Below are 24515 nucleotides of genomic sequence, written 5' to 3'. Positions count from 1 at the left end.
GATCTTTTAATCCGTGGAATACACTTCACTAACTTCATGCCTCTACCAATTCCATCATTCAAGTTCGTATGCATACCTTCGACACGTTGTGTGGTGGTATTCCCACCAAAAAATTACCCCGAGCAGTACGCTTCAGCCCATCGTTTTCGTTTCCGGTACATCATCTCGATCCAATCGCCTTTTAGATCATATGTATCTATCATTTGCTGCCAATATTGTTCGAACGCCACTGGTGTCAAACCACCATGCACACAATAGCTAAACTCCCTTACAATTTCTGGGTTATTCACATTGGTGTTCACATTCCTCATGATGTGCCATGTACATAAACGATGATGTGCATCAGGAAAAACTTCATCAATCGCTACGCGCATTGCCTCATCCCTGTCCATGACAATAGATACAGGCTTCTTGTCCTTTATAGAAGTCAAAAAAGTTTTGAGTACCTAACGATATGTATCAACAGTCTCATCAACAAGAAATGCACAAGCAAAAACTATAGTCGCGTTATGGTTGTTTACACCAACAAACACCCCTAAAGGCTTGTCATATACGTTGGTTTTGTACGTGCTATCAAATATCACCACATCCCCAAAGCAATAATAATCGTGTAGAGATTGAGAGTCTCTCCAAAACAAATTTGCCAATCTATTCTCCTCATCTACACTAAACATGCAAAAACATTCTAGGTCAGCTATTGCCTTAGCATTCATGTAGCTTATTGCTGCTTGTGCATCACCATCCAATACCACTTGTCGACGCTCGAAATCTATCATGTTATATAGATCCTTACTAGTGAACCCCACTTTCATGTATCCACTTGCTTGGTCAACCATATAGTCGTATGTCCGATTGGTTTTAATAGAGGCTTTTCTCATAGACATAGATTGTGCTATGTTAGATTCCGTAACATATCGGTGTGAACGAAGAAAAGGCACCTCACGTGAGTTAGTAAGTCGGTGGCTGTGCTCCTTTACAAATTTAGTCACAATATAAGCATCCCGTTTAGGACAATACTTCACAGCAAATGTAGCGTGACAATTCTCTCTAGTCTCTTTCCTTGGTGTACGAACCATATCATATCTATTCATCCATTTCTTTGATCTACTCCCTTCTTTTGAGCACACCCATTGTCTTCCCATCACAACCCCACCCTCGCTACGTCTCAAACGACTTCTTCTTATGCTAAAACCAATTGCAAGAGCATAGTTGCAGTAAAATCTTTCTGCTTCCTCAAATTTTGCAAACTCTCTCTCCACTAAATCAGCAATGCTCATATTTTGGAAGTTTAACCCATCATACTCAAACTGTCTGCTTTTCTCAGTACTTTCTTCTGTTCTACTGTCCAAAATCTGTAAAGATGGGACATTTTCAGTTTCTTCAAGTGACTCAGCCTCTGCAAAATAACCTTCACTGTTAGGTACAGAGTTTTGGCCCTGAATTCCATTCGTTTTACTTGCTTTTGCATACATTTCCTGAAAATAGGCAACATGTCTTTCATGGCATAATTAATATGAAAATAAATGGATACACATCAATTGCATTTAGTAGAAATATAAACATACAATTAAATTATGAAGGATTAGTCCTTACTGAGAGATTCTACATTTCATAATTGTGCACATATAATGGCAATTGCGCGACAAGAATGCAAAGAGACTGTTCTGTTTGTCAATTGCAAGACTATAATGCAATTAGAAGTAACTGTTTGTCAATTACAAGAATATAATGCAATTAGAAGTAACTGTTTGTCAATTGCATTGACAAATCACATATGTTCTCAAATCAAATATGGCATTTGCAATACAATAACATGGCAATATGGATACAATAATTGCAAAATAGGACTAACCAATTGGTAATTGGATTCAAAATGACACATTGAAGTACCTCTTACATTTCCACTACCAAAATGCAAGGCTGCAAATATCATGGCATTTGCAATACAATTAAGAAATTCTACTCAATTTCATCTCCAGAATCAAGCAAGTAAGGCCTACCGTTTCAAAGAAAAAGATGCAGCTGCTTGTCCGTCAGAATCTTGCGGCTCGGTGCTCCGGCCTAGGGATGCGCCAACACGTGACGCCCTTCTTTTGATGCGGTGCGGTTGTGCTCGGGCGTGCCAGCACGGTTTACCGTGCATTGAGATGATGATGAGGTTCGGGTAGAAGATGCTTTAAATGTTGCGCCTGTTTTGCATTCAACTCCTAATCAAACGATTGTGGCCGAGTGAGGAACGAATCTCGGTCGTCAGGTTCATGGCCTGAGCTATAAGGCCGTTTAGTGGTGGTGTTGGTGGCGGTTTTAGGCGGTGCTCGCGCGCTTCTTAGAGAGCGACGGTCGTATGATATATGGGGTGAGTGAGGCGATAACAGAGATGGTGCTCCGGCGCCTTGAAAATCAAGGGTCGTATGATATATTGATGGATGGATTTTCCTTACAGTCTACCACTACTCCTAAGAAAGCAAATAAAGGTATTGAAAGTGCATTACAGGAAAATATAATTTGCTCCGTGGGAGGCTTTTGGTTTTGGTGTTTGAACTCTTTGAACGTAGTCCTGAGCTTAGTATTTATAGGAGTCCTGTAGGGACACTCGAGGCTGACAAGACCTGCTGTGGAGCCTGACCGGGGCAAGTGGGTAGTCAAATCAGCATTTGGGATCGTGAAGTATGGTGGTCTGGGGTTGAGAAGCATGGTAGTGTGACCGCCATAAATCTCGGCAAATCTCGGTCACCGCCTTGATCGTGGGTTCTGCCCCCTTGGCCGTGGGAACGCATTTAATTTCCTGGACTGGTGGTTGATGATCTGACCCTAAGTCGTAAGATTACTTGTAAGATTGTCTGCGCCTAACCACCCTGATTCCCATCACCAAATCCTGACTTAGTCACTTCCCTCGTGCATTGAATGCTTCTTGTGACTAGTGGGTTTTGCTGTGAAGTCAGAGGCATTACTTCATTAAATGGAGCGTGGGGCCTTGAGGCCACGTGAGCGATTCAACCACAGCTTTTTCAGACCGTGTCTTTTGCGGCCTTCGCCTCGGTCTTCAAAACTGAGGTCGCGAGGCCGAGAGAATTCTCCCTTTGCAGCTTTTCTTTTGCTCTTAGGAGGGCGAAATGCTCGACAAAACGCTAGGCGCCCGGGCCAAAGGGAAGTCTCTTCAATCAGTTCATGACCGTGTTTTATTAGGCACAAACAGCAGCAGCACATGTGTTGATTCCTACACACAAAGCCTCCTCTGCAACTCAGAATTTTTTTCAAGAATTTCCGAGCCATGTCTTGACCATTGTTTGACACAGGAGTGTCTTGAACGTGTCCAAGGCATTGATCATGTCCAACACATGTCTGCGCCTTGTCCTAGTGTCAGAGGACACGCGTACACTCCACCTTATTGCCGTGTCAGTGCAACTTAGTCTTTTTTTTTTTTATAAAAAAACTTATATGAAAGTTGTAGCATTTGAGAATTTAAAAACAATAATAATAAAAAAGAAGAAATATAGCAGGACCTCTAATAGTTTATTTGAAAAATATGCAACGCAAGTATTGTTTTGACTGAAATTGCTACTTTCACCTTAAAATAATCTATTTGTATTGAATTAATTTGATACAAGCGGATACAAGAGGTTTTATAATACGTGTAAGGAAACAAGGACACTGACTTATGCACCAGACAAGAATCAATCAAGCTCCTTAATACATGGGAACTGCATAAAACAACTTTGGAGAATGCAATATGCCTGGAATGCTACCTACAATGATAATGACTCATTTTACTTCATGCTTTTACAAAAGTCATCTGGCTGAAGTGCTGATGGGGTTGAACCATTTACCCCGCAACTCAAATTGACTTGGAAGTCTTTGCATAATTACAAACTATTCAAAGAGTACGAAAGCTCAACCATCTGAATTCTCATTGATTCCTATATATACAAGGCATGTCTGTATCATCTCATTGCATAAGAATTATGGGTTTCTGCAGTGCTTCCATCCAACTTGCCTCACTATTTATACTGCCAGGAATTTTATCCCTTAAAACCATTCAACTTGGTTTCTGCAGTGTTGATCATAATGTGGGATGCATAGATATAGAGAGGAAAGCCCTTCTCAAGCTCAAACAAGGCCTCATAGATCCTTCTGATCGGCTTTCGTCTTGGGTGGGAGAAGATTGCTGCAAATGGAGTGGTGTAGGCTGCAACAACATAACTAGACGTGTCAACATGCTTGATCTTTGCAATCGCTATGGGTATGTTGACGAAGCAACAGATCATGCATTTGGTGGTGAGATCAACCCTTCTTTGCTTGTTTTGAAAGATTTGGTTTACTTGGATTTGAGCATGAATAACTTTGGAGGTGTCCAACTTCCAAGTTTCATTGGATCACTAGAGAAACTGAAATACCTCAATCTCTCTAGTACATCTTTTGGTGGAATCATTCCCCTCAATCTTGGAAATCTCTCAGGCTTGCTTTATCTTGATCTTGGTAATGACTTTGGTCACCCAATTGAGACTAACCTTCAGTGGCTTGCAACTCTTTCTTCCTTAAAGTACCTTAACTTGGAAGGAGTGAACCTTGCTAAGACTACATCCTATTGGCTTCCCACGGTTAATATGCTCCCTTCACTTGTTGAATTGCATTTGCCCTCTTGTAAACCTCCCATGCTTCCTCTCTGTTTCCCTTTTTCGGCTGGGGTAGCCGATTGAAGAAAATTTTGGTCCTTCTTCTTTTTTGAGTGTTGGGCGTGCCACCACCAAGCCCCGAATTTCGGCATGAATGGAATGTGAGTAGATGGATGTATTGTGTTTGAGATCTGATTTTAATCAAACGATTGTTCAGCCGAGCAAGGAACCTCCTCACGGCCTAGGTTCTTTCACTACCTCGGGGTCAAGGCTTTATGTGAGCAAATGAAGAATAAGTGCATAAAGTAAAGGTGCTTAAACTTAAATGTAATTTAAAGACAAATGTGTAAAGTAAAGTGCGAAAGATAAATAGAATAAAGACGAGAATTAAAGTGCGATAAAGTGAATCAAAGCGATAAATAAAGTAAGAACGAAATGAAAGCAATAAGACCAATAAAGTAAAATGAACTTGAAATTAAACTTAATTGAAGTGCGATAACAATGAAAAGTAAAGCAATTGAAATAAACTTGAATTTAAATGACAAGAAAATATAAATTGAACGAGAATTTAAACTTATACTAAGAAAAGGAAGAACTCACTACACTAGGTGCATGAAAAGTAAAATCCTAAGTCTAGGAAAAGAAAAGTGCGAGATGAAAAATAGGTTTGTCTGTCCATGTGTTTTTAAAATCCTTCGTTTGGTGAGGTTTATATAGGGCTTCCGTTAGCCCATGGGCTGGCCATTGAATGGCCAAATGTCAACTCTTTTAAAACTCTTTCCTTTTGAAGCCGCTTAAATTCTTGGGATCACATTGGTGGAAATATTCTGATTGCTTGATTCTCTCATGTTTTGGAATATGCTGAACTATCATCAATCTCCTTGATTTGTTTCCTTGTGAGGCCTCCATCACATGCATATTGGGTGTGAATTCGTGGCTTGGGCCTTGACCTCTGAGATTTCATCTTGACATTTGGTTGAACCTCGTGCCCCTTGAGTTTTTAGAATTCTAGAGTTGGTTAACCATCTACCGACCCTCCGCTAGTGGTATGGGAGCTCCAAATATTTGGATGTTGGGCTTGGCCCTACGTTGGACCATATTCAAATATTCCAATATTGGGAACTCGGCGAAGATACCTCCCACCGAACTTCAACTCCCCCGGCCCAACTTTGCTTGCCCAAGTGTTGAGAGGAGGGCACCAAGGGGCGCAAGGAGAAAATTCGCCCTAGCCCACCTTTTTGTAAGAGGAGTGGCCGGCCAAGGTATTCCAGGAGTGCCCGACCCAACTTTTTGAGAAGGAAGCATTCGGCCACTTTTGTAAGGATATGCCAGGCTACTTTTGCAAGGATATGATTGACCACTTTTGCAAAGGGAAACGACTAACCATATTTTTGAGAAGGCACCACGGCCTTTGAAGAAAACACCTCGGCTGCATTTTTGAGAAGGCACCATGGCCTTTAAAGAAAAGACCTTGGCCACCTTTTTGGGAAAGCACTTTGGCCGCTAGGAATTTTCGGCCGTTAGGAATTCTTCGACTGCTAAAAATTCTCGGTCACTAGGAATTCTTCGGCCGCTAGGAATTCTTGGCCACTAGGAATTCTTCGGCCGCTAGGAATTCTCAGGCCGCTAAGAAATCTCGGCCGCTAGGAACTCTCGACCGCTAGGAATTCTCGCCCGCTAGGGATTTTCCGGCCGCTAGGAATTCTTGGCCTCTTGGAATTCTTCCTTGGCAAATTGGGTGAATTTTGACCAACCCCAAACACTCTCACGCTTCCTTCCATCAATTTCACATCCCTTTTAGTTCTTGATCTCCCTAACAATAAATTCACCTCCACAATACCTCCTTGGTTGTTCAATCTCACTGAACTAGAGATGTCGGATTTGACAGATAACAATCTAACAGGAAAATTGCCTGAGCTTTGGGATATCTTAAAAGCTTGAGATACCTCAACTTGTCGTATAACTCGTTTCAGGGTTCAATCCCAAAATCGATTGAAAATTTAACATCTTTGGAGGAGTTTGACCTTGCATGGAATCAAATGAGTGGGATCATCCCAGAAAGTCTTGGGGAGCTTTTATCGCTGGTTTCACTTGATATCTATGGCAACACATGGGAAGGTGCCATTATAGAAGCTCATTTCGCGAAACTTGGAGGCCTGAGAAGAGTATCAATTGAAAACAATTTATCCCCAAACATTTGCTTGGTTTTCAACATAAGTTCTGATTGGATACCTCCTTTCAAATTAAGATCCTTGTACATTAGATCATGCCAACTAGGTCCCAAATTTCCTACACGGCTTAGAAATCAGACTGAGTTGACCACGGTGGCACTCAATAATGCTAGGATTTCAAACACCATACTAGATTGGTTTTTGCAGTTGGATTTGCAATTAGATTATCTAGATGTCTCTTATAATCAACTAAGCGGCACGATGCCCAATTCATTAAGATTTAGCTTTTATTCCGTTGTTGATTTGAGTTCAAACCGCTATGAGGGCCCATTCCCACTCTAGTCCTCAAATATTACCATGCTGTTTCTTAGAGACAATCTATTTTCAGGGCCAATTCCTCATAACATTAGTCAAGTGCTGCCCAATTTGACACATCTAGACATTTCTAGGAACTCTTTGAGTGGAAGCATTCCTCATTTTTGGAACAATATACCATCGTTGTATATTGTAGACATGTCAAACAACAATCTCTCTGGTACAATCCTAAGATCCTTAGGCTCTCTTACTTCACTCCGAGTCTTCTTCCTCTCTAGCAACAACTTTTCAGGTGAAGTTCCTTTCTTGAAAAACTGCACTGATATGAAGATTCTTGATCTTGGTGATAACAAGTTTTCTGGGCCGATTTCAGCTTTCATTGGTGAAAGCATGCTCTCTTTAAAGATTTTAAGGTTGAGGTCCAACTCATTTACTGGAAGCATCCCTTTACAATTATGTGGTCTTTCCACTCTCCATATATTGGACTTCTCACACAACAATCTTTCTGGAAATATTCCCCACTGCATAGGTAATTTGTCCATGAATCATTTGATGAGAAATATCCCAGCAAATATTGGAAACTTGGGGTTGGTAGAAACTCTTGATCTATCAATGAACAAACTATCATGTTCAATTCCACAGAGCATGGTTTCTTTAACATTTCTGAATCATCTGAACCTGCCATACAATAACTTGTCTGGGAAAATTCCAACAGGTAACTAGTTTCAGACCTTTGTTGACCCATCAATTTATGAGGGCAATGCCGGTCTTAGCGGGTGTCCATTACCAATTGGTTGCCAAGACAATAAAGAAGCAACTCAAATTCCAAATGGAGATGGAGGAGAGGATGATGATAGTAAACTTGAAAAGCTACAGTTCATCATCAGCATGGTGATAGGTTTATGTGCAGGATTCTGGGGAGTTTTGGGACTTTGGCCATGAAGAGGTCCTGAAAACATGCCTATTTTCACTTCCTTGACAAAGTGAAAGATGTTGTCCTTGATTTTATCCCAGCCTTTGGTACTTATCTGCAGAAAAGATCATAGAGCACAGAACAAGTTGCACATGTGAAACAGAGTGTTACCCAGTTGAACAAGGTGTAATAAAGCACATGTGATATCCTAGCAGAAGATGTAAACCTTGATATTTGTTTTTGAATGAATTTTTTCCCAGCGTTTGTCAAGACTTAAGAAATAATTAAAATTATGTTTTGGTTTGAGTTGTTGTATCGTGTCAACCCACAACCCTGGTGCTCGTATATTTCTTTTGTACTAATATTTCAAGGAAACTGGACATGATAAAACTTTGTATACCATAAATGTATATTGGCAAGGAAGAAGATGACATTAAATCAATACAGCTTCTAGGCTATACATAGCCTTTTCCAAAAATGGGTTTACTAGGTTGATGGCAAAAAGGTTTTGTGCAGACAAATGCTAGAGTTAAACTCATGATTTCCTTAGTTTTGTCTTCAGTCTTGATATAATTTCCTAGAGATAAGCATCACAAGGATTTGTGCTATCCAACCCTTGTATGAAATATTCTTCCTCATCGTTCAAAGTTATAATATTGTCATCACAAACAAAATTTGAAGTCTTTTATATGAATTAATTAGATAGTCTATCATTTACTTTTTGCAAATATTTAGGCTTAATTTGTGATTGCTATGCTTCTTTTAGAAGTAGCTTTTTTTGCAAATTTTTAAAAAGGTTTGTCGTTTGATAAAAAAGAAAAAAAGCTCATTTTTTCAAAATTAGGGGTCACGCGTAGTAGTTTTTAAAAGCCGGCAAGAGGTTGCTTTTAAAAACTATTGCACGAAGAAGCATGCGGAGTGAAGGAGTTTTCAGATTTCCCATATTGTCCTTATTTGTTTCATCAAATTACATGCTCTATCCTTCTCCTTTTCATGCTCTATTCCTTCTCATTTGACTATTGTTCCTCCTGGGTATTGGAATTACCCAACAAAGCATGAATCTTTCACTTCAACAAAATTGAGATTGAAAAAATTGAAGGTCCAAGATCTGATTGGACCAAACAGCAAAAGAAACTTAAATTATACATTATTTATTTTTTAATGATAATTTTAGTTTTTTTTTAAAAACTTTCATCATCATACGCTTTTTTTTCATTATACACTGTCACAGCAATTCTATACAAAATTTTACCAAACACTTGACACTTCTTTTCATTCTCACAGAACTTTTACAAATATAGATTACCAAACGCTAAACTATTTTCCTTTATAGCTGATTTCTCTCACAACAAATCTCAAAGTAATTATTTTCACAGCATAGCAACGCCAAACTGGCCCTTAGTTGCTTCACTTCACAGTTGTTTATTCTTGCATCATAGCAGAAGCAGTTTTTCTAAAGGCACAACAATGTCAAACTAGCCCTCAGTGTCCTCCTTAAGATTGGACCTCATCACATAGTCACTTTTTCTCTCCTCCAATTTTGATCCTTTTATTCTGTTTCCCTCTTTTCGCCGAAGTCACCCTACAGAAGGAACTTTTGGTCCTTCTTTTTTGAGTGTTGGGCGTGCCACCACCAAGTCATGAATTTGGGCTTGAATGGAATGTGAGTAGATGGATATGTCGCGCTTCTAACTTCTGATCAAATGATTGATCGGCCAAGCAAGGAACTTCATCTTGGCCTAGGTTCTTTCACTTCCTCAGGCTCGAGGATGGTTAGGCTTTGTACGGATGTTTTTATGATTTTTAGGTTTTTAAGTAAAAATAGTGCAATTAAGCTAAATGTGCATTTAAACGTAAAGACGAGAATTAAAGTGCGATAAAATAAAAGTGATAAATAAAGCAAGAATTAAAGGCAGCACGATCGTCTGTCTGGCGTGGAATACTCATGGTGAAAGCGGCGTAATCCCGCAGGGGTTCGTCTTTACCATGCCAAAGCATATATAGGTCATCTGCCGAGTATAGTCAATCAGTCTGAATCATGAAATGGTCGAGGAAAGTCTGCTTCAAGCTGTCAAAGGAGTTGATAGTGCTTGGGTTTAACCGGTAGAAGCATTCAAAGCGGCGCCATTGAGGGTGGAGGGGAAAATAAGGCACATGCCCTCATCACTGAGACCCTTGCAGTCTAGGGTAGATTGAAAATAATGGATGTGGGTCAAGGGATTGTCCTTACCTGTGTAGAAGGCGATGCGAAGTGGCTGAACATCCTTCTCTTGACGATAGTTAAGGATATGCTCAGTGAAGGGTGGGCGTGGCTTCGTCCTGAGAGGCTGATGGCTGCGGTATTGCTCGTTCTCGAGATGTCGGACCTTTTCAAAGAGGAGTTGCATAGCAAGGTCAGCATGGCGGAGGGCATCGGGTGCCGGAGGCTTGTTGTGTTGGTTGGGTGGAGGTGGATAAATTTCCCACTCCTCAAAAGCTTCAGAATGGTAAGGCTCCCAGTCCTCAGGGTGGTAAGGTTCCCAATCGTCCGAGTCCCCAACTCCCTCCTAGGTTGGTAAGCGGGTGGGCTTTGGTAGGGGGCCTAGGTGTGCCACCCGTGGGTCATTGAGGTCGACAGGAATAGGGATGAGCTTTGGTCGATGCTCCAAGATGCGATCCTTGCAATCCTTGTAAACCTTGGTTGGGGCATGAGGCTGATCCCTTGGTGGGGAGATATGGAGAAGCCGCGACTTGGTCGCTTATGGATGTAGGTGGCCTTTGCCTTTGTCAGGCCTAGACTGAATTAGGGCACGATGGCGAGAGACGATGGTTGGTTCGGTTGGGTGCGTTCAACAACCTGGATGAGGTTCTGCTCGGTGAATTGGTGGTGAGTGTTCTCCCAATTATGCTTCAAGGTTCGGTAGTCGTGCTCCAATTCGAGATTCTTAGTACGAAGGTGTTCATAGTTCTTTGTCATCTTTGCGATCTGGCACGAAGGCGCTCCAATTCGACTTAGAGGTGCGCATCGGCCAAAGGTTTCTTTCGGGATGAATCCCCACGAGGGGTATGGTGTTGGGTATCAAGGCTAGCTTCACTCAACATAGCGGAGTGTGAGGGGTAGAAGAGACAATGGGGTCGGATGGGAGATGGAGCCAGCGAGACTGGTAGAGAGGTGGGATTCGGAAGTCGCTTCCCACAGATGGCACCAAACTGTTGATGCTCTTTTTGGGAGGGTCAACTTATGTAGAGAGTGTTAGACCTTTGGCAGGGGGATGAGATTGCAAATCTTCAGCATTGAGAGATCCTGCAGAAGGAAACAGAGAAGAAGCAGTCGTCAAGCTTCAGATACTAGTGTGGTACTTGCCGAAGGCTCTCCAATGCTTAAGTTAGCTATATGTGGTAATTTTGGCAGAATAATAGTAAAGGTGGGAAAGTAGTTACCCTTTTTACTTGGGCATTGTTCCCTATTTATAGGGAAGTGAAAATAAGAGTTTTGCATGAAGTTTCGATGTGGGACTTCGTGCAAACTGTTGTGGACGTGACACGTGTCCGTAGTCCTAGGTTTTGTAGTCATCGGAGGGGCACCATTGTGTCGTCGATGTTATCTTCAGCAGACTTGCGCGGTCCGTGTGTTGATTTCCAGTGCCAAATGTACTCGGTTGGATATGGTATAAACACAACTCATGCAGCAAGGGAAGAAATGGGCATGTTCCTTACCGAGATTCGAAGCTAACCCGCATTCTGCAGTCCTCCTTGGGGGGAATTAATGCTAGAACTGCCATAATTTATACCATGAGTCCTGCACATAGCAATGTTAAACAATCAAGAAGTAACCTCTTGTTTGCAAGCTGTTTTAAAGAAGCGACAACAAATGCGCAGCATAATGTAGTCATGTCGGATAAAGCATTGGTGAAGCATTTGCAGAGAGAATTGACTAGATAGTAGGGAATGAGTTGAGAGGTTCAGGACCAAAAACTGTTCCAGCTGATTCTTCAACATTATTGAAAAAATATGTTATTCTCTTCACTTAATTTTTTTTTTTTTTTTTTTAACATACTGTTTTTTAACTCAAGTGAATATCCAAAACTGGCAAAGAAGCACAAAACAGAGGCCGGCAGATTTGCTGACCTCTTAAAAGATCACCAAATAGAAATATAAATTCCCCTAATGGAAAGCAGGAATTTTCTCTTTAATATGTTTTGACCTTTTAATATTTTCTTTCTGGTCTTTTCACAATTTGATCAAGCAGGTTTCTCCATGTTCTTTACTTTTAATTCTGTCACATGATTCTCGAGTCGTCTCAAATGGCGATCTCTGAAAATCTTCATTGTGCTTACCTTGGAAATTTCTTTTCTATGTTTTTTCTTTCTTCTGCATGGTTCTCGTATGTGAGAGGACAGAGTACAGTTTTTCCTGTTCATGTTTCATGCAACATCCTTTCTTGTCTAAAAAACAATATCATTAAGCCTCTCATCTGTAAGCCAGAATGAGTATTAAAATCCCACTCCAAACTCCAAAAGACTGAGACATTTATAATAACAAAGAGCTGGATTATTCAAAAAAGGACGAACCTGGTTTGGCAAAATCTGATAAGCCAAAATCAATGGCTTTCAACTGGGAATTCTCATCCTTAGCGGAATACAAAAAGTTCTGATAAGAAAAATGAAAATAGAACATTAGTTTAATACAAATATAATTACATACAGAAAGCACAATCAATATATCAAGTTGACCACAACTTCTAGCTTTAATGATGGATATCTTGCACAGCAATATGGAGAGACATCAGTCTTCTTGTGAACTAGTTTTAAATTGTTTGGAGGAAACCCTACACTCCCCACATAAAACGTCTTTTGAAACAAGCCACAAAAGATACCATATGGACCAAGCAAATGTAGGTCATGACTCAGACGTTTTCATCATCAGTTCTTCAAAAACACGTTAAAGAAAACAGGTGGGAACCAACTACAGCCCCGTACAGCAATGACATCAAATGATGGCAGGCCAAAGAGATTGATAGGATTTTCATCGTGCTTACCAATTCTTAATCAAATAAAAATATTATCTGTGTCACTCCACAGTAGGTTTGCCAATCTCCTGTGCCCCGAGCAAATGTATCTTTGAGGAAGGACAATCTCCTGTGCTCAACCTCCAAGTAAATATAATCACTCGGATCACCTTTAAATAGGAGAAAGAAGTCCTGTGAACCAATGACACATTGCAGGCCTCCCAAAGTTCAATGATCTCCCTTTGCAGCCTGTTGAATTCTGAAGGCCACATTGAAGGGCTTTCCTCATCACTATGAATTGGGTCCAAGCCAAAATCTTTTACATCCCTTGCAGATGGTACGGGCTTCAAATCCGTCTCTGGTACCTGTCAAACGATAAAATTCTTGTTAGAAATATAATTAGTTAGATTGTCTACAACTTCGCTTCTTTATTTCTCAATGGCTACATTTGAAGAGAAAAGGAATAACTGGTTGTATATCTTACTAAACTCCCTATAATTCCTGCAAGAATTGTGCATAAATCAGATATTGCATAATTTTCAGTTTAGTTTCAACAGTGTGAAACAAAGTGAAGGGTCCTTCCTCTTTCCTTCTTCCAACTGGATGTCCATCTTACTAGTTGCCCTTTTTCTTCTCTTCATCAATACACCAATAAGACGAGTGGCCTACTCTAAAGAAATGGTGAACAAATAAAAAAACTCACTGTACGATCAGCAAGTTGAGTATTGCATTGGGTATCTGTCATTTCCTCTGTTCCTTCAGCTAAAGTACAACATTCTGTACTCTTGTCATCAGTTGTGAATGTGGTATTTGTGCTTTACACTCATCAACAGTAGCACTTCTTGCAGAAGCCTGAGAGCCATTCTTGATAGCCTCTCATTCTCACCTCCATAGTTCAATGAAGGAAGTTTCTTTTGGACACCCTCAGGCCTTCCTGTAAAACTTTTCTCAAAATCAATTGGAGGAGGTGTGCTCTCATTCTTCTCTACCCTAAAATAAAAGAATTGAACTTAAGACAGTGAAGAGTCTTGTACTTGTAGGGAAACTAAGACGACCACAAATTTACTTAATGAGGGCCTAAAATCATGTTTAAGCTTTGTGCTAAAAAAACACATTCTTCTACTCATAATGCTAATCTTCCTCCTTTTCTGTTCCCTTCATCTAAAAACTATTAGCCACCCCCCACAGAAACTGCAGCATCATCCTCCTCCTCCCATCTCGAACCTCTTATTCTTATACAAAAGTACTGTTTTTCTTCCATCAATTGCAACATCTTCACCAATTTTGATCCTTTTATTCCTATAAAAGTTCTTTTTGTTTTGTTTTTTTGTTTTTTTTTTTTTTTTTTGCGTTGGGAGTTATCTACAAGAACCATCGTTCTTGAGATCCATTTAAATTGCTTTTCATATGCACGCCAGGAAAGACATTTGAACAAATTTGTGGATGCAAAGTTGCAGTATATTGGTTCCCACATATATAAAAACTAAAAAACTAAACTAAACTAAAAAACAAAACTAAAGGGAAACTGGTACTTGTGGCTGATTGTCATAGAACTTGTCAATGATCAAATGCAATTCATATATAACAGATGAAAAATTAATTACTTTCCCAATCAGGGATTTTGTTCATATTATATGGTCAAAACTCAACTTATCCTGTTATGCAGAACGATATTTTCAGCACCTAAACTAAGTTTGCATTGGAAAATGAGAAAAACAAAACCCAAATCCCCAAAATCTCATATAACACAGATCAAGGAAGCATTTTCTCTGGCCGCAGCTGCTCAATTTTGATCTGGGTACACAGTAAGAGAAACTCCATAAACTTGGCATCCTTTTCATCAATTGCTTAGAGGGGTTTTGGATACTTTATCTTGATAGGGGCTCAACTGAAGCATTGCCTTGACGGATATTAGACAGTGCTGACGTCCACACGGCTTCTATGAAGCTGGAAGGCAGCAGTGATCCAACTCCCGCAACTGCATTGGCTGCCTGACCAATTGAAGTAACCCAAGCGAGCTTCACAATGTGCACATGACAACTTGCCCTTGCCCTCCAGTGCTCCTTCAACTGTGTAATGAGAAAACATATGAAAGATCAAATTATATCATGTTTCCATGACAAATCACATTGAACGAAAGATGCTTCAAATGAAATAACTTCTACTTCATTTAAGTTAAGGTATAAGGAAACCAAAATCAGCTGAAGAAAAATAAAGGAAAAGATCAAGAAAAGCACTATAGGTCCAAAAATAGGAATGTGAAAAGGATGTGGATTCTGTCCGAGTGTCAAAGTCTATATTCGATACTTTTTTCAATGTTAAAATACCATCATTTGTCAACACACTGGATTAACTGGTCAACAAGAAAAACCAATTCGCAGTTGACATGTAATCTCAAGTGACAATTTGATCACATAATATCCCAGTTAAACTGTAGAGCATTTATATTATAACAATCAAATCAAATAACCCAAGGAAGCTCTTTTGACAAGAGAGCTCTGTTGCATGATTAACTATTACTGCAATGGAAAAGGTAAGCCATACAGTTATAAATACGACACAGTTACCTGCTGTCATCCACCTTCGAGGCTCAAAAAAAATGGATGAACATTCAGAATCCTCAGACAAGTTGCTACTTTTTCGCTTTCGCCACTCAAACGATTTCTCACCCTCGCCTGGAATGTGATCCACAACATTGTCCTGCAATGCAACAATTCTTCGGCATTTCTTGCAGCGGAATGCTGGTGTACCAGTTTTTCCTCCATTTTGAGCTGTTTTTACTCCAGAGGCAACTTCACCAGGCAACCCAGGATCTGCCCCAAATTTAGAACTGTCTATTTTATCCCCATGATGATAAGATTCACCTGAAAGGATGGATAAAATATTTCTATTATAGCAGCGAAAACAGAAATTCACATTTGCCACTCAATTTGAAACCTCCAGTGAAAATGAGTAGGCATAACTTATAATGTCTCCTATGCTGAGACAAACAATTTTTCACATAGTAATTAACATCAAGAACATTTGCCATGCAGTTGCCACGCCCTTCACAGTTGTCACTGCTGTTCTGGTTAGCATTTCTTTTTCTTTTTCTTTTTCTATTCTGCTAAAATGTTATGTAAGGTAGAGGAGAATGGCAAACTTAAAAAACAGATTGGGAAGTATAGTTCATGGATACCGTAGCAGCATTGTAGCCATTTTTTGTGTTGGTTTCCCTAAGCTAATTTGACAAGTGAGATTATTTTTATTCTGAATGCTACAATTTAACTCTATACAGTTTTTTTGAGATTCTATCATGTATAAATAGAGTGAACTAAATTGAGACAATCTTGTTTCTGGAATTCTAAACCTTTGGCATTTTTGAGTTCCTTTCAGAACCTTGGAAGCTTCGCAATTTCTCATAATCCAGCAGTGTCTCCATGCTCAATTCAAACCCTCTCGCTTCTCAAAATAACATTCTTTGAGCAATAACCCCACCAAAAACTGGACCAACTATCTCACATCCTACTTCAATGATATACAACCAATTTGGTAAGCAATGGCTCCTTAATACCTTCCTATCAATGAATTTTTCATATAGTCCTAGGCACACCAACTCATATACAAACTGATGTGGTAGTATTTCAGTTGTTTAAATTTGAGCCTCATTTATTTACAAACAGTAAGATACTACCATATTATGTGCCTCATCAGTTGGTATTAAAAAGCTGGGATAAGAGTTGGTGCCTCGAATATCATGAGACTCAAGAAAAGCCTACGTACAACAATTTCTAGTCAGTCAACGGCACAAGAATTATAGCCTAGTCTCTATGTCCCATGGAGTACTTTCATCATCTTGTATATTACCGAAACTTGAAAAACTAAAATATGAAAGCATGAATTCAAGATGTTCAATGAAAAACAATAAATTTAGAGGGAGGGGAAGATGGAGAAGAAAAAATAAAACTGTACCCAATACTTTCAGGCGAAAAGACTTGTATATGGGGCTGGCACGATCAACCTTGAAGCCCATTTCCTCGTACATTTTGAGCTGCAACACGATAAAAGAAAAGAGTAAAATTCACTATGGGCTGGCTTAGCAGAAAGTAGTCTAACCTTGTACAAGATGTTACATAAGAGTTCCTTGAATCACCTGATCTAGAAAACCATCATTGGGGCAAACAAACTCACAGCTTTGCCTCAGGGATCCTAGTGCATCTGTAGGATTGCATAAGAGGAAGAGAAAGACTAAAGCAGTTAAGCATTTGTAACCCACTCTGCCTTTTCTTCAATTCTATTGCTCAGGAATTCATATATTTCAAAGGGTGATGATTTTGGCACTCCAACTACCACCTTCTACACTCCTCTACTCTCTCACACAAGAGGACCACATGATTTTGGCACTCTTCTTGTGTGAGAGAGTAAATGAGTGTGGAGTGTCAAAATCATCTTCCATTTTTAAAGTCATACAAGCTTGTGAAACTAATTTTTATCTGAACTGAAGAAACAAAAGCAGCTATTTGGATTCCAAAAATATAACAGCAACATGTAGTTATATACGAAGACTGGCGATACTTAAAACAAGCAATGATTTGTTCACACCTTCTTGTGATAAATGCTCTGTTCTCATCAGATATGCTGTAATGATAGATGCACTGCAACAAACAAATGCAAACAAGGGTGTAAACACTTTAAACTTGACAATTCAGAAAACTAAAAAAGCTATCAGAATTTAAGCCTGTTCTGAATAATTTCCACATTATTAGTATACTCTTGTTATTCTAAAAAACTAAAAATCATAAACTGAGAAAGCAATATGTACCTTCTGGAAACACCAGCAAGGCAATGCACCAAAACAGAACCCTTTTTTCTACCCTTATCAATAAAATCCACACACGCATCCAAATAATCCAATAAATTCTCATCGCCCGAATCTCTTAGCGGAACCCCCATCCTCTCCAGCTTCAAATCCTTGCCTGCACGAAAGCTTATCGACCCATCACCAACATAAGCTGACCCACCAACAGACCCGCCATCATAGACCTTGATTTCCTTTGTGGGAATTGCACAGAGAATATGTGTGATCTCTTTGCTGCCATTTCGGATAACCTCTGTCGCATCGCGGATGTTGCCGAGGAATAGATTCTCACGAACAAGATACGGCATGATCACTGAAAAATATTTGAATTTTTCCTAAACCCAAGATTATCAAAGCAAGAAAAGTCGAACAATATGAGGCAATTTACAGAGATTACAAGAGTGTTTTATAAGTCAGTCTTGCTTGACAAGAAATCCTAGTTATACCTTGAATAAAAAAGGGCAGTATTTACACCGTCAATAAAAGGGAAACAAGATAATAGAACACCTAATTTAACATGAAGAAATCTTTGTTCTTTACCTGTATTTAGGTCATCGTGTGAGAGTGAGAGAGAGAGAGAGAGGACGGGTTTTGGGTCTTAAGTTTTTCTTTTTAAATTTTTTTATCTGATGAAAGTATTTTATTCTGAAAACGAAAAAAATTATCCTGATAGGCGTGTGAGAGGACGGGCTTTGCGTTGGTTTCTTATTGATGTTTTAAAATACTTTTTAATATTTCAAAATAATTTTTTTTTTCTTCTCAAAATTGAAAAAAAATTATGAGATATTCACTATTATACTCAATATAAAGACCTAAATTATAAAAAAAAAATTATATATGAAATGGACTTGAGAAATACACCCAAACCCATTTACAACATAACAAAGAAGATTTTTTTGGATAAAATGTTGGGGGGTAGGGGGGGAACAAACTCCAAAAAAACAGAATACCTAACCAATACAAATTAAACGACACGAGTGACTCCCAAAAAATAATCAGCTATCTCCAAAAAAACAGAACGCCTAACCAATATCCAAATCTAGATTATGGCTCCATTTGGCAAGGCAATTTGCCAAACCATTCTTCTCTCTTAAAATATGCTGGATATTCCAACTCTCAAAATGCCTAAGCATCTTCCCACAGTTTGAAAGCAAAGCAGATAGAGGATGAAAACATAGAGAATCCCTTTGCTGGAAAAGATTCACAGCACTCTCAGAATCCATTTCTATGAGGATCTTAGTGAAGCTCTTTGCCACTGCTAATCTGAGGCCAAACTAGGTTTCAACAACCAAAATGTGCCCCTTCCCCAAATTCACAACAAAACCTCCACACCACTCCCCAAAGCAATCCCTAAGCACACCACCAACACCAATCTTTCTAGAAGCATTCATGCAAGTGCCATCCACATTGAGCTTAACCCACCCTCTGCCAGGCGGCTCCCACATTAACATAACCTGTATTCGGTTTTTTGTTTAAATTCATATGTAATGTGGACTCTATTTTTTACTGTTTAGTTGCGTGATGGGAAGACAGGAGGAGGAAATACATATAGTTTCTAGTTACAGAAATAATTTTGCAGAAAATTGTTGGGGGCGGGATGCAATATGATAAGATTGATAGATTGCCAAAGTCCCACATTGGAATAACTCTCAACAATACAAATGCTTATAAAGATTACATGACACCTTACAATTGCTGAGCTTTTTCTTTTTTGCCCGAGCTTAGTAGCGTGAGCTTGTAACTAAGCAGAGCATTAAAGAGATTGGTTGTTTGAACAAATCTTTGTCAGGTGAGATGTGATGCTCTTGGACCGTTCACTACGATGAACTAGCTCAAGGCACGCTCTCTACCCTCGGGTAAGTAGGGCCACCCAATCGAAACGGGAGGGTAGCAAACCCAAAACTCTAAAAATTTGATTGGGGTTTTGGGTACCAGAAATAAAAAGGAAAAAAAAAAAACCTGGACCTCAACCGCACAGATCAAGAGCCATTGCACCTCAACGTGCTGCCTGGCTTGGCCTCTCATCACACAATCACTTTTTCTCTTTCTCTCCCAACTTCCAAAACAACATATATATATATATATATATATATATATATATATATGGGGGTGGATCCGTGGCATTATATTTTTTACACAAGTTTTGACACAAATTTTCAACCGTTAGATTGAAATGGATTGAATGGCTACGATTAACTGAACTAATATTTTTTAAGAAAAATATATATTGAAAATAATTATTAATCGACTTTCTCTTTCTTATTTCTCTATCCTCAATGAATGTTTTATCAAATCTTCCTATTTCATCGTTCTCTATCCTCTAGAATTCTTCAGTTAATGACTTTCTCATCCTCCTCTTTCTTCTAAAGCTTTACATGTTTCTGATTCTTTTTCTTCTCCATCCCTAACTTTGTTTTTTGCTTTTTTTTTTCACTGCTTATTTTTTGGGTTGTTATAGATATACATAGATTATGACTCTCGAAGAAAAGGCTTGGGGATAACACCCCACCCACACACACACAATGAACTGCAAGCAAACTGTCTTTTGTCATATATTTTCTAATGTTATTATTAATCATAATGAATAAAAGCTAAATCTTGTAGGCCATTCATATGTTAGAGAGAGAGAGAGAGAGAGAGAGTTAGACCAACCAAACCGTAGAGAAGAAATATTGCAACAAATTTGGGCTTTTTCTTTTTTTGGTTAAATATTGGTGTAGATGACAATGGCAAGGGGAAGGAAATGGTGAGGTTTCGCATGATTTTAATTGAGAAGAGAGAAAATGATAAGAAACAAAAGGGAGAAAGATAATTGAGTGATTTTCGGGATTATCATAACTAATAAATAAAAAAGAAATTTACTTGGCATTAAAGATTTAATTTAATTTAAGTAATTAATGAAACATAATCTCAACCATTCAATCCATTTCAATCTAATGGTTGAAAATTTGTGTCAAAAATATGGTGCCACGGATCCGCCCCCTATATATATATATATATATTATATTAGGGTAAACTGATGAATACCCCCCGGAATTATATCGACTGTCAAAATCTCCAAATTGAATTATTTTTTCAGCCAATCTAGCCCTCAAATTATTTTTAATGGTCAATTTAGCCCATGCCGTTAGTTTTCATGCAATTTCATCCAATTTTCTATCTAAATGTCGCATGTTAGGCACGTGATTCATTGTTGAATTAAAATTTTAATTTTTTTAAGTTTAAAACTACAAAATTGGAAAAACAAAAAAACAACAAAAAAAAAAAGAAAAAAAAAGAAAGGGGAAGGCAATCTACGTCTTCCCCAGCCCTTTCCTCCCAAGACTCTCTATCTCCAATCCCACATCCACAAGGGTTTTCGAGTGAATACCAATGGTTGGTTCGTGTAAATAAACATATAATCAGAATCAAGATATGTTTTCATCTTCATCAACACCTACTTGTTCTTGATTGGGTCAATGGGATTTAGGGATTGCATCAAGTTATCAACTCCTCCCCAAAATACGGGTCTGTTTGGCATATTTCTATGAGGTGTGAAGATTGCCCGTCCTCTTGGCTGTTATTAATCTTCTTCCTTTCCTCTTGTATTGTGTTTTACACAAGCTCCTCTTCTTCCTTCTTGTATTGTGTTTTACACACGCTCCTTCAATTTTAGCCTTTTCTTGGCTGTTATTAATGAGAATTTATCAAAAATAGCCAAAACTTGACCCCTAATTTCAAAAATGTCAGTTTTTGTAAAATATTTCAAATATAGCAAAAAACTCACCTAAATAGACACAAATGCCCTTAAATTTAAAACCCACATAAACCTATAAAGAAAACTCTATTAGATTAGGAATCTTTCTACGTACATTTGCAGACGTATTATTGCCCTAGTCAAACGATGAGTGTAGTTATTCCTTGATTCTTCGTTTATTCTCCATACTATATTATATCACATATATGGCAGACATCCAAAAACCATTGAAAACCAACATTTTTTTGTTGTTGGTGAATTAAACAGAAAATTGTATACTGTGAATCTAAATTGTGAAGGATAAGAAACATAAGACAGAATTTTTCCATTCACATCAACATAAAAGTTTCCTCTTGTCTGCAGATACTACACTTTAAACTTCCTTGCCTAATTTCTATGGTTTTTTCTTCCCTTTTATATTTAATTTGCATTTTAGTATGTAATTTTCTAGGAGCAGCGTTCTGGAACTTATCATGGGATTCCTATTTTATTAATATGCTTTAGTTTTGTTTGGTGGTTAAAAATTATGCAAAATACTTGATAATATTGTTGGCAGTGGCAGGGTTGTTTCTTACTTGCTCCACCGTTCGTTTTTAATTTAGCATTGGAATTCCAAATTTATCCAGGTTTTTTATATGGTGTGGAAGGCTAGATTTTGTATGCTGCATATTTCAGATTGCAGATTATTAAGTATTAGCTATTTTACTGATGTTGTGCTGGTTTGACATTTTTAGTTTACTTGGGTTACTTTTGATGCGAGTTTGTTCTATGGCACCACCCTTTAAGAACAAATTTATTAATTTGTCAATAAATAGGATGATATAAATCAACTTATGTTCTTCTATACAAACGTGGGTTAAAAGTATTCCAAAGTTTTATTTAATAAAGTTTCTTTTTCAGGATTATGTGGGTTTTAAATTTGAGGGCATTTGAGTTTATTTAGGTGAGCTTTTGGCTATATTTGAAATATTTTACAAAAATTGACATTTTTGAAATTAAGGGTCAAGTTTTGGCTATTTTTTATAAGTTCTCGTTATTAATCTTTCGCTGCTAATCTCCCTCCAAATGCTTTTGTTGCATGAACAGACAAATTTCGATACAGCAATGGAGCCTCTGGATATTTGTAGAGAGAGGACAATTGGAGCTAAGAAATTTGAAAGAGCTGGAGTAGATGGTACGGGAAGAAAGAAAAGAGAAAGAGAGGAAGAAGACAGAAAAGGGAGAAGAACAAAGAAAGAGAAAGAGAGAAGAAATCATGATTTTACATTTTCTTTATTATTTTTTGGTATTGTCCTTATAAAATGACAAACTTATCCTTATAATTAATAGAAAATTGGATGGAAGTCTAAAAACTTGACAACAGATGCTAAATTGACCATTTAAAATAGTCTGAGAGCTAAATTGGCTGAAAAAATAATTCTGGGTGGAGATTTCGACAAGCGTAATAGTTCAAGGGGGTATTCGGCAGTTTACCCATTATATTATGTTCTTTCATTTGTTGCAACTTAATAAATAAATAAATAAATTGGTTCAGTTTCTAATTTTATTTATTTATAATAATTGGATGAATTATACCTATGATGATCAGAAGGCTGCAAAGAGGATTTAGATGTTCTAATCAATTTAGGGCATGTTTGGTAGGCTAGACTAGCCAGGACAGTGTTAAATAACACTTTGAAACCGACGTTTGGTGAAAGAGGGACTAACATAAATGGGATTGTATAGTCCATGAGTAAGGCCTAGTTTGGGATTACTGCCGCTTTAAAAAAAAGCTGCTTCTGCTGTGCTTTAAAAAGAATCAGCTGTAAAGTAAAGCAGTTAAACGTTTGGTAAACTGTAATTTTAAAAGCGTTGTGAGTATGAAAAGCAGTGTCAAAACGTTTTGTAATTTTTACCGTAAAAGTGCTATAACTATTTATAATGACTAAAATGGACAGTAAAATGATTCCACCTAAGTGTTGTAACTTTTATTTCTTTTATTTCATCAAGCTCTCTAGAAAATAAAAATAATAAACAGTAAGAACAATACATATATCAGTTATGGAGTAATACTTTGCATATCACAGCTAACCTACAACATATATAAGTTAATGGAATAATACTTTACATATATCAGTTTTGTGTTTTAGTAACCCCAGCACAATCAATCTCTGAGAGTCAGAGTGAGTGAGAGTCATGGTCATGGCTGAGTTTTATGAGTCACTGTGTCTGTCTGTCTGTCATTTGAGTTTGCCAGAGGCTTTTTAATCAGCTCTCTCTACCATTCGGAATAAAATAAAATATATTTATTTAGCTCATTATCGATTTGCAACAATTTTTTGTTTTATTTAAATTAGATGTTGAAATTAATCCCAACAAACAAACATTCATGATGTTGACCGCAGAATGTTGAAATCAAAACGATCACAACATTAAGGTACATAATTCAATCCTCCTACCCTCTCAAAATTCAAAACACGTTGTCAGTCTGTCATCTGATTCAAACAGATTATAGTAGCAGTGTGTGTGCCAAAACGAGTGGTTCGGATAATTTGAAACAAATGCAGTTTTGAATACTGAAAAAGGGGAGGTTTTAAATCTACGGCTGTGTTTCTAAAATCTTATCCTATTGTTTTACAGCAAAGCACAACCAGTAGAAGAAAAAAAACACAGAAGTAGCACGTCTGCAAAAAGTTTGAGAGATTGAAGAATAAATATATCCTAGAAAATTATAATCAATAACTTTGAAGAGATTGATAATCTACCTTGTGAAAGAGATGGAGAGAGATTGAGTGAATGGTTGTCTCCAAACTTGGGAGGTTACGTGAAGATGAACTTGGTGTCTGCGGATTTGAGAGAAATACGTGATGATAAATTTCTAACCTAATAAGGGTATTTGTGGAATTGCGAAAATTTCATTAAAGAGAGCGCACTACTTCAATTAAAATTTTAAAAAGAACGGGT

The 24515-nt window shown here is 38.1% G+C and overlaps 2 protein-coding genes and 2 pseudogenes across 4 annotated transcripts; 2 read left to right on the top strand and 2 right to left on the bottom strand.

Annotated features, from left to right (window-relative positions):
• Window positions 1-113: 113 nt before the first annotated feature.
• On the bottom strand, window positions 114-1472 carry LOC103339209 (protein FAR1-RELATED SEQUENCE 5-like). Its single transcript, XM_008242492.2, has 2 exons — window positions 555-1472; window positions 114-446 (listed from the first exon to the last, which is right to left on the bottom strand). Exons 1-2 carry the CDS (start codon window positions 1470-1472, stop codon window positions 114-116), a joined length of 1251 nt encoding a protein of 416 aa, XP_008240714.2.
• A 2490-nt stretch (window positions 1473-3962) lies between these two features.
• On the top strand, window positions 3963-7624 carry LOC103339211 (receptor-like protein EIX1; annotated as a pseudogene).
• Window positions 7625-7636: 12 nt separating this feature from the next.
• LOC148914889 (uncharacterized) lies at window positions 7637-8145 on the top strand (annotated as a pseudogene).
• A 6369-nt stretch (window positions 8146-14514) lies between these two features.
• LOC148914888 (uncharacterized) lies at window positions 14515-18532 on the bottom strand. 3 transcript variants are annotated; one of them, XM_089043519.1, is made up of 7 exons: window positions 18377-18532; window positions 17801-18149; window positions 17581-17633; window positions 17132-17196; window positions 16951-17029; window positions 15567-15863; window positions 14515-15068 (listed from the first exon to the last, which is right to left on the bottom strand). In XM_089043519.1, exons 2-7 carry the CDS (start codon window positions 18142-18144, stop codon window positions 14911-14913), a joined length of 996 nt encoding a protein of 331 aa, XP_088899645.1. In that variant the 5' UTR covers window positions 18145-18149; window positions 18377-18532; the 3' UTR covers window positions 14515-14910. The 3 variants fall into 3 exon arrangements, with proteins under 3 accessions (XP_088899645.1, XP_088899644.1, XP_088899646.1); XM_089043518.1 differs by having other exon boundaries at window positions 17801-18171; window positions 18377-18530; XM_089043520.1 differs by lacking the exon at window positions 18377-18532 and adding an exon at window positions 18283-18301.
• Between the last annotated feature and the right edge of the window lie 5983 nt (window positions 18533-24515).

The sequence above is a fragment of the Prunus mume genome, linkage group LG8 (assembly GCF_029339155.1).
Source record: "Prunus mume cultivar Tortuosa linkage group LG8, ASM2933915v1, whole genome shotgun sequence".
Classification (NCBI taxonomy): Eukaryota; Viridiplantae; Streptophyta; class Magnoliopsida; order Rosales; family Rosaceae; genus Prunus; species Prunus mume.
Note: the sequence above shows the minus strand (reverse complement) of the source record. Positions and strands in the feature narration are given on the sequence as shown.